General features: G+C 56.6%; 2 protein-coding genes across 2 annotated transcripts; one reads left to right on the top strand and one right to left on the bottom strand.

Moving 5' to 3' along the window:
- Positions 1–929: 929 nt before the first annotated feature.
- Positions 930–5,885, bottom strand: TAX1BP3 (Tax1 binding protein 3). Its single transcript, XM_046677017.1, has 4 exons — positions 5,701–5,885; positions 2,694–2,813; positions 2,215–2,292; positions 930–1,920 (listed from the first exon to the last, which is right to left on the bottom strand). Exons 1-4 carry the CDS (start codon positions 5,737–5,739, stop codon positions 1,783–1,785), a joined length of 375 nt encoding a protein of 124 aa, XP_046532973.1. The 5' UTR covers positions 5,740–5,885; the 3' UTR covers positions 930–1,782.
- An 80-nt stretch (positions 5,886–5,965) lies between these two features.
- EMC6 (ER membrane protein complex subunit 6) lies at positions 5,966–6,874 on the top strand. The gene is made up of 2 exons (XM_046677018.1): positions 5,966–6,116; positions 6,313–6,874. The coding sequence occupies exon 2, from the start codon at positions 6,361–6,363 to the stop codon at positions 6,691–6,693; it is 333 nt and encodes a 110-aa protein (XP_046532974.1). The 5' UTR covers positions 5,966–6,116; positions 6,313–6,360; the 3' UTR covers positions 6,694–6,874.
- Positions 6,875–7,911: the final 1,037 nt, after the last annotated feature.

Here is a 7,911-nt window from a genome sequence, read left to right as displayed (position 1 = left end):
CACTCTGAGCATTTGCCAAATGCAGGAGGTGGGTGTGTTCGCTTCAGAACCAAGTCCCTGGGGCTTAGGGAGATGGCCTTACTCCCTCCATGTAAGGAAACGCATAGGGCTGTGAAGTTCGCTGACCCTGTGGAGGCTGCATGCTGGCCCAGCACTTCATCAGCAGAGCCCGCCTGGGTAGTGCATGACACCTGCCTGCTCAGGGCCAGGTAGGTCCCACAGATACCCTGCTTCTCATTACCAAAAGCAGCCACCGCTGGGAGTGGGGGGATGTCTTATTTTCTAGATTCTTCTTTTATCTAGTTGTAACAAATATCAAAGAATTTAGGATCTTGTTTCCCTAAAGCAGAGACTGCTGCCTGCCGAAGCACGCACACCTGTTTTTTGGGGACCACCCAGAGTGTTACTAGGTGCCACACTCTAAAAATGGGAGATTCCAAATATTTGATATGAACACTGGAAAAGTCTGATTCCGCAGTGCTAGGTGGGTCCATGAGTGGCAACAATTCCCAGAGCTGGTAGTGCGGCCAGCGCTGGGCCAGGCAGAGGCCCGGAGCTCTCCGGCTCATCCCCATCAAATCACAGCTGCTGGAAACATTTGGGGTTACATCCCTGGCTTTGATAAACTGAGGGCTCTTAAGAGTGTTAGGGGGGCAGGTGTTTTTCCCATGAACCCCTTGGTGTCCATGAGGCCCCTCCCAGGTGGGAGCTGAGACTAGGTTATACAAGGGAAGTTGGGGGCCCCCGGCCCCAGTTCTGGTGAAGGTGCTCCCACGCATTCCCATAGACATAGCCCTGGCCAAGCACAGTGTCGGGTGGGCCTGGGAATAGCTGGGTTTTGACCCAGGGCCGTGGGGACCAGGTCAATGAGCCTTACAACCAAATCCACCCTAAGTGTCCCAGCCCTGTGCCTCAGCAGAGACCCCTGGTGAATTCCAGCACTGTTTATTGGGCACGCAATGGGTGTGGGGCAGCTTCACACTGCCCCTTTTCCACAGTAACCAAAGTAAGGCTTGTTCACTTGCTAAGAGTAGTTGTTTCCAGATGTGAATTAGTGAGCTAAATTCAAAAGTAGAATTGGCACCTCCAAATAGTAAGATAAAATTGCTTTGTATCAAAGTTGTGATTAAAAAAATACAAAAGTTAAACCCACAGGCATAGAGGAAAATGGCAATCCTGAGAACTACCCTGAAACGTCAGCCTCAAACCTCGTCTAAATCCTGTAAGCAGGTGAACCCTGGGGAGGCCAGCGCCCCTCGGGGGAGTGGGGTGCGAGGCGGTGAACTGCGAGCCTGCCTGGCTTCCCTCTGGGTGAAGCTTTGTAGTGCCTCTGGCAGTGTGTCGAGTCCCCGCGGGGCAGCACAGGGAAAAGCATGGGCACAGACACTGCAGCTGAGACTCAGAGCAGGGCCAAGCCCCACAGCCAGGGCAAAGCGGGGGAAAGGCCACCCTGCTGGCATTTTCCAGCTTTGTGGCAGCTCTCAGGAAGTGGGGCCCCTGCTCGCCTGGGCACTGCTGAGGCCAGGCAGCAGGGTCTAGGGGCTGGGCCTGTGGCTAGACAGACTGTGACTCAGCTCCAGGCCCTTGTTTCCAATCCGCAATGTCCAAGGGAGACAGGTGGTCCCAGAGCCTCAGGTCAGTGGTGGGAGAGGGGAAGAAATGCCAGGTCAGGCCGCTGGGCCCAGCACTCAGCAGAAGCCAGGACGAGGGGCAGACAGAACGTGGAAGTGGTGTCACTGTACAAAGAGGCGGGCAGGCAGGCATCAGGGACCCAGCGGGCTGCTAAGACAGCATGGACTGCTGCACTGCTTTCTGCAGCGACTGCCGTGTCACCAGCAGGCGCACCACCTCTTCCGAGCGCTTGGTAAGCCGCTTCCGCGCCTGGTCGTGTGTGACCATGGTCATGTCCCAGCCGTTCACCTGGCCCAAGGAGGAAAATACAGGCCACCTCAGCCCCCCACTCGCTGGGATCTAGAAGCAGGTCAGGCTCTGTGGGGCCTGGGTCACCCAAGCAGGCCCCCAAGCTGATGTTCCAAGGTTGTGAGAGGCCACACACCAGAGTGGAGGCACACAGAGGAGAGAGCCAGCTTCCTCTGGGGGCAACGCCAGCATGAGCTCCAAATCGGCTTTGGTGAGTCTCGGGAGCCCCCCAACCCCCGAAGGCTTCAGACCCTCTGGCCAAGCCTTGTTTTCCTCCTTTGGGACGTCTGTTACCTGCATGATCTTGTCTCCAATCTGCAGCCCAGCAATTTCAGCAGGGCCTCCTTCGGATACCCGTGTGACATAAATACCCTGGAAAGACACAGGCCAAGTCAAATCCTTGGGTCACTGGACCAGCCCCTTATCCACAGAGCAAAGCCCAGCACATAGCATACTCCCAGCCATTCGTCTGAACCTACACCAAGCTTCCCCAGCACAGGCTGTACCCAGACAGCCAAGAGGAAAGCAGGGCTGCCCGCAGATGCTCCAGCCCCTGCTGTGGGCCTCCTGGGCTCTGTCTGGGCAGGCCTTCATAGGGCTGGGAGCCCACTCCCCACCCCTACTTATTCCCGCCAGATCATTTCTTGGACCCGAGAGAGGACTTTTTGAGAGAGATGAGGTCTGTTCCTTCCAGAAAGGCCCAGGAAGCAGAGACCCACCATCTCAGGCCTCTGTGTCTCACAGAGAGGTCTCAGGACCCTGGTTCCTCTCACCTTGTCTGTCTTGTCTTCTGAGAAAGGATTCTGGGAGGGATCCTGGTCAATTCCACCTCCAATGCTGAAGCCCAGGATTAAGTTCTCACCTTGACGCAGCTTGTGAATTTCAACTCTTTGCTGGCAAAGGAAAAAACTAGTTGGAGTGGGTGGGTGTGTGGAGAGTCAATCTGCTGTGTCCCTAGCAGCAGCCTCAGGCTGCTGGTCCAGCTCAAAGCTGTGCCAACGGGGTGGGGTCCAAGTCCCTCTGGAGGAATCCAGCAGGTCACCAGCCTGGGAGGCTGGAGGGTTGAGACTCAGAACTCAGCTACGTCAACCCACACAGCCGTCCGTCCCAACCTCTCCCCACTTCCAGCCTTAGTCAACAAGTGCTTTAAGCCCCTCCCGGCCCAAGAGCCAACGTGCTGTGGCTGCACTACTAGGGGAGGCACCACACAGGGCAGGAGGGATCAGGTCCCTAAAAAAATGCAAGCACCCTGCAGAGGCAGCTTAGATTGCTGAGCCAGCCCCTGTCAAGGGCAAGACAGGAGATGCTCTGGAAAAGCAGAGAAGATCAAACTTGCACAGAAAGGAGAGGAAGGGCTATGTTGGCCAAGAGAGGCTTGAAGGTGCTGTAGGTACATGTCCACGAGACCGGAGTGTACAGCACAGGACCAGAACTGCGAGGTGAGCTGAGGCTGGGACCATATCAGGAAGGCTGTGGAGTGCAGGCCCACGAGACTGGCCCCAAGGGAGGGAGGTTCTCCCTAAGCCCCAGGCCCTGCTCTTGTGCAGTGTAGGAGGCAGAGGAGGGGCCTAGGGCTCACTCGCCATACTCGGGCTGTGATCCCCAACTGTGCCAGGCTCCTTTCAAATCCTTCAGCAGTCACCCTCCAGTCACCAGATGCTGGGAGCCAGACCAGATCACATCCCCCCCCCACGCCCCCCCCAAGTTGAGAGGTTTAACAGGAAAAAGAAAAGAACAAAGCAAAAGGTGACTTGATGGGGACCTGAAGGGCTTCACAAAGGAGGTATCATTTGTACCAGGCCTTGAGGGGGTGACCAGCAGTCTGGCCACCTGACCTTCATTCTGGGCAGCCCACTGAAGTTCTCAGGAGTTGGGCAGTAGGGCTGGTCATGGCCAGGTGTGATGCTAGAATGACATTCAGGCAGTCCATACAGAAACAGACGTCTCACAGACGTGGGATGCGGAGGCCTGGGGACATGAGCTACTTGGAAGGTGAGATCAACAGAACTGGAGACTGCTTGTGGCAGAGAGGAGTCAAGGGGGGCACCCAGCCACCAGGCCTGGCTGAACACAACCATCTGTCAGATGGGGACCCTGGAGGGGAAGGAGCATGTTGAGTTGGAGTGCCAGGAGCCGTCCAGACAGGTGTCCAGAAGGCAGACAGATAGGGAGCCACAGTTCAGAGGACAGGCCAAAATGGTTTTAACATTCTCAAAATGTTAACTACATGGGAGAGGGCAGGGCCTAAGGAAGAAGCCTCCCCCACCCCATCCCCAATGTGAGAGACAAGAGGGAGAGACCAGACCCCACCCACCATGTTCAGACATTTTCCTAGTGTTAGAGGAATTGGGAGGGTCATGGTTCTACAGCTTTGAGGAAAGCCCAGGGACCAGCCATGACTTGAGAGGAGGAGCAGGAAGCATGACCCCTCAGGCCCACTGGACCTAGGTCCTCCTGCCCCAAGTGTGAGCTCCTCCAGGCCTGCTCCACCTCCTCCAACACACCTTTGACCCACCCTCAAGGTCAAAAAGCGTACAGGCCCTTGGACTGGGAGGCAAGGCCCTGTCACTGACTTGCTGGGTGAGGTCAGGCAGGTTACTGCCCGTCTCGGGCTCCTCAGCTACACCCATTTTTTTCCAGCTAAGGAGCAAACCTGGCCCCTTCTCTCCAGGACAGCTAGAGATCTGGAAAAGCCAGGCTGGTGCCACCAGGGTGAAGCTTAGCACAGCTGTCAGCTGGTCCAGCAGTGTTTCCTCCCACCCAGGCCTGAGCTGGTGCTCTAAGCCTCACATGCCACCTTTATCAGTGGCCGTGCCACCTTCTGACTGCAGGCGCTCCCCAGCACACTGCTCTGAGCTGCAGCAGCCAGTCCCATGGCCTCAGGGCAGGGACTTCCACCTGACTCATTGCCTGCCCAGCTGGCATTTCTTCTGAGAGATTCAGGTCCTTCCTGAGGGCTTCCTTTATGGCTGGGTATGACCAGACCTCTCTAGGACTCAGTTTCCCCACCTCCGCCCCGGCTTTGGCCTCCAGGTGCGATCCAGCTGTGGCACTGGCGTCTGGGTCTCATGTTCCAGCGACCTTTCCTCCCTTTGTCTATTTGAATAGCACTTGGCACCCAAGCCAAGCCAAGCGGGGAGCCAGGGGACTGAGCAGACCCCAAGCACCAGGCAGGGAACCTGAACTTTGCTCCAAGGGCTGGGGATCCAGGGAAAGTTCGCAGCAGGATCCAGCCAGCTGTAGGAGCCTTCGCTCTGGATCAGGCGGCAGTGGATCCAAGGAAGCAAGGCTGGACCGAAGGAGGGGTAAGGGGCCACTACACAGGCCCCGGCCGCCTCCACCCGCCAAATCTCCCTCTGGGCGGCGGCGCCAGCTGGAGCGGAGGAAGCACTTCCTCATTCCAGAGGCTGCGACTCATGGACGTCGGGGCCGGCGCCCGCCCCCCGCTGCCACCCAGCTGGGGACACAGGCCTGGGCTTTCCCGGACCCCTCAGCTGGGGCTTTCCTCTGCAGTCCTCCCCGCCCCGGCCGCCCAAAGGAGGCAGTGCGCGGGGGCTGGCCCCGGTCCGGCGTCTCAGGAGGCTCTCGGGTCCCAGCCTTCTCTGTCGCATGGCTCGGGGGATCGCGGCGCAGCTCGGGCAGAGAGGGACCGGAGCCCTGGCCTCAGGTTTGCAGGAGCCCCGGGTCCGACGCTTTGTCAACCTGTTTGGGGTGTCAGTTTGCCGCTCCGCAAAGTGGGGGCAAGCCAAGACGAGGAGGAGCCCACGCGAGCGCACTCACCACCACGGCGGTGACAGGCTGGCCCGGGATGTAGGACATCTCGACCCCAATCTGGGAACCAAGTACCGTTCAGCGGGGCCCGCAGCGAAAGTCCCGGTGGCCGCGCCCTCTGTGGTTAACAAAGGCAGCCTGGCTCGGTCCGCCCCCTCATGAATAGTTAGCAAATCCCCAGCCAATCACCGGCCGGAGCGCTGTTCCGCTTTCGGAAGTCCCAGTGCGTGCGGAGAAAGGCAGGGAGTGGGTAGAGGGTGCTTGGGAAGCCCGCGGCGCATGCGCCAGGGCGCGGGCACGAGGTCTTGGCGCATGCGCAGCCTGGACCCTCCCAGCAGCCTATAGCGCAAGATGGCGCCGCTGGAATCTCTACCCGTGGCCGTCTGAGGGAGGGCCAAGTGCCTGTGTCCGCCGCCGTGTTCCAGGTAAGCGGGCTAGGCTGGGCGGGGAGTGCGATGGGCCGCCGCCCTCCCGGCTGGCCGAACCCTCAGCCTTCGCACCGTCTCCTGAAGGCCGGAGACCCGGGAGCGGTGCGAGGTCTCGGAAGCCCCCCGGGGAGGGGCGGCGTGGAGCCAACCCGCCGAGCTCTGGGCGCTGCTGGTAACTTGGTTTCCTCCGCAGCTCCGCATCGTTTCGCGAGAAGGCAGAGGCTGAGCCCCGGCGGGTGCGATGGCCGCTGTGGTGGCCAAGCGGGAAGGGCCGCCGTTCATCAGCGAGGCGGCGGTGCGGGGCAACGCGGCCGTCCTGGATTACTGCCGGACCTCGGTGTCCGCGCTGTCGGGGGCGACGGCCGGCATCCTCGGCCTCACCGGCCTCTACGGCTTCATCTTCTACCTGCTCGCCTCCGTCCTGCTCTCTCTGCTCTTAATTCTTAAGGCGGGAAGGAGGTGGAACAAATATTTTAAGTCGCGAAGACCTCTCTTTACAGGCGGTCTCATCGGAGGCCTCTTCACCTACGTCCTGTTCTGGACTTTCCTCTATGGCATGGTGCACGTCTACTGAAAGGGGCGCGGGATGACTTTTTTAAAAAACCAGATTGGGAGGACTGTTGCCAGAAATTAACACCGGGTACACTTAGTTTTTAAATTGTTGAATTCGCTGCTTGTTCTGTAACGTTATAAATAATTTATATCTGAAGACGAAGCGCCTGTAATACTCTTCAGATTAAAGGAAGCGTCAGACACCTTGTGGAGTTTTTTCCTACCTTAACGCATTCCCGCTGTCTGCCATGGGTGCAGAATCGCCTAGTTTTGACTCCTGGAGAGCTGGGACTGAGCCTTGGCCTTCTGGAATTTCCTCGCATTTACACATAGGTCATCCAGAGAGGGTGCACCAGGGCCTAAATAAAAAGAGAACTTAATTATTGATTGACATCCTAAGGACTAATAACAGTTAAGTGTTCCCTATACGCCAGGCATTGTGCCTTATACCTTTTACACCCATTATCTCATTGAATTCTAGCAATATCCTTGTGGAGTAGATGTGATTATTATCCCCCATTGATGAACCTGAGACCCAGAGAGGTTCACTACCTCTTCCATAGGAGGCACAGCTAGGAAGAGGCAGAGCCAGGATTCAGAAACAGTTCACTTAATTGCTCTTGCTGTGTTGGCTGCGGACCTTTTCAGAGCCCGGCTTTCCCTCCCCCTAACCGCTGCTTTCTGGTGTGAATGGTGTCATTTTGGTTCCATTTCACCTAGTCACAGCCAGCTCTTGTTTCTGTTAAGAACATTAATTTAAGCTCTTTTCTAGACTTTGTTTAGATTCAGCAGACTGGATGTTTAAGCTAAACTTTGGGCTTGTCTGGAGTGTAAATGCTTCTGTCTATATGCTAATCCACGATCCCTTATTGTCAGGAGGGTTATCTTAGAATAAAATGCATACATTTAATTGAAAAATAAATATGGTATTAGAGTTATGGTAATGAACATGTTGCTTATGGAATCTATAGTCTAACTGGGAAGACCAGGATTACCTAATTTCACAAATATTTAAATGATGGTAAAGTGCTATGAAGAGAGTACATAGGAGCCCCAAACCCAGCCAAGGTTGGGGGGGGGGGGTCAAGAAAGGCTTCTTTGAGGAAATAATGTTACATCTGAGACCCAAAGGTTAAATAACAGCCAACTAAAGTGTGGAGAAGGGGGTACTTGCAAGAAAGCAGATGCATGAGGGCCATTGGGCAGGAAGGAGTTTGGCTTGTATCTGCAGAGTTAGAGA

This window comes from Equus quagga, chromosome 11, assembly GCF_021613505.1.
Source record: "Equus quagga isolate Etosha38 chromosome 11, UCLA_HA_Equagga_1.0, whole genome shotgun sequence".
NCBI classification, from domain to species: domain Eukaryota; kingdom Metazoa; phylum Chordata; class Mammalia; order Perissodactyla; family Equidae; genus Equus; species Equus quagga.
This window is presented reverse-complemented; position numbering and strand designations above follow the sequence as displayed.

What these genes read in the sequence shown, in the direction of transcription:
- TAX1BP3 (XM_046677017.1), bottom strand. Translation starts at nt 5,739, where the DNA reads ATGTCCTACATCCCGGGCCAGCCTGTCACCGCCGTGGTG. An exon ending in AGCCTGTCACCGCCGTGGTG is followed by an intron (nt 2,814 to 5,700) that starts GTGAGTGCGCTC and finishes TTCCTTTGCCAG; the next exon opens with CAAAGAGTTGAAATTCACAA. An exon ending in TTGGAGACAAGATCATGCAG is followed by an intron (nt 1,921 to 2,214) that starts GTAACAGACGTC and finishes TCCTTGGGCCAG; the next exon opens with GTGAACGGCTGGGACATGAC.
- EMC6 (XM_046677018.1), top strand. Translation starts at nt 6,361, where the DNA reads ATGGCCGCTGTGGTGGCCAAGCGGGAAGGGCCGCCGTTCATCAGCGAG.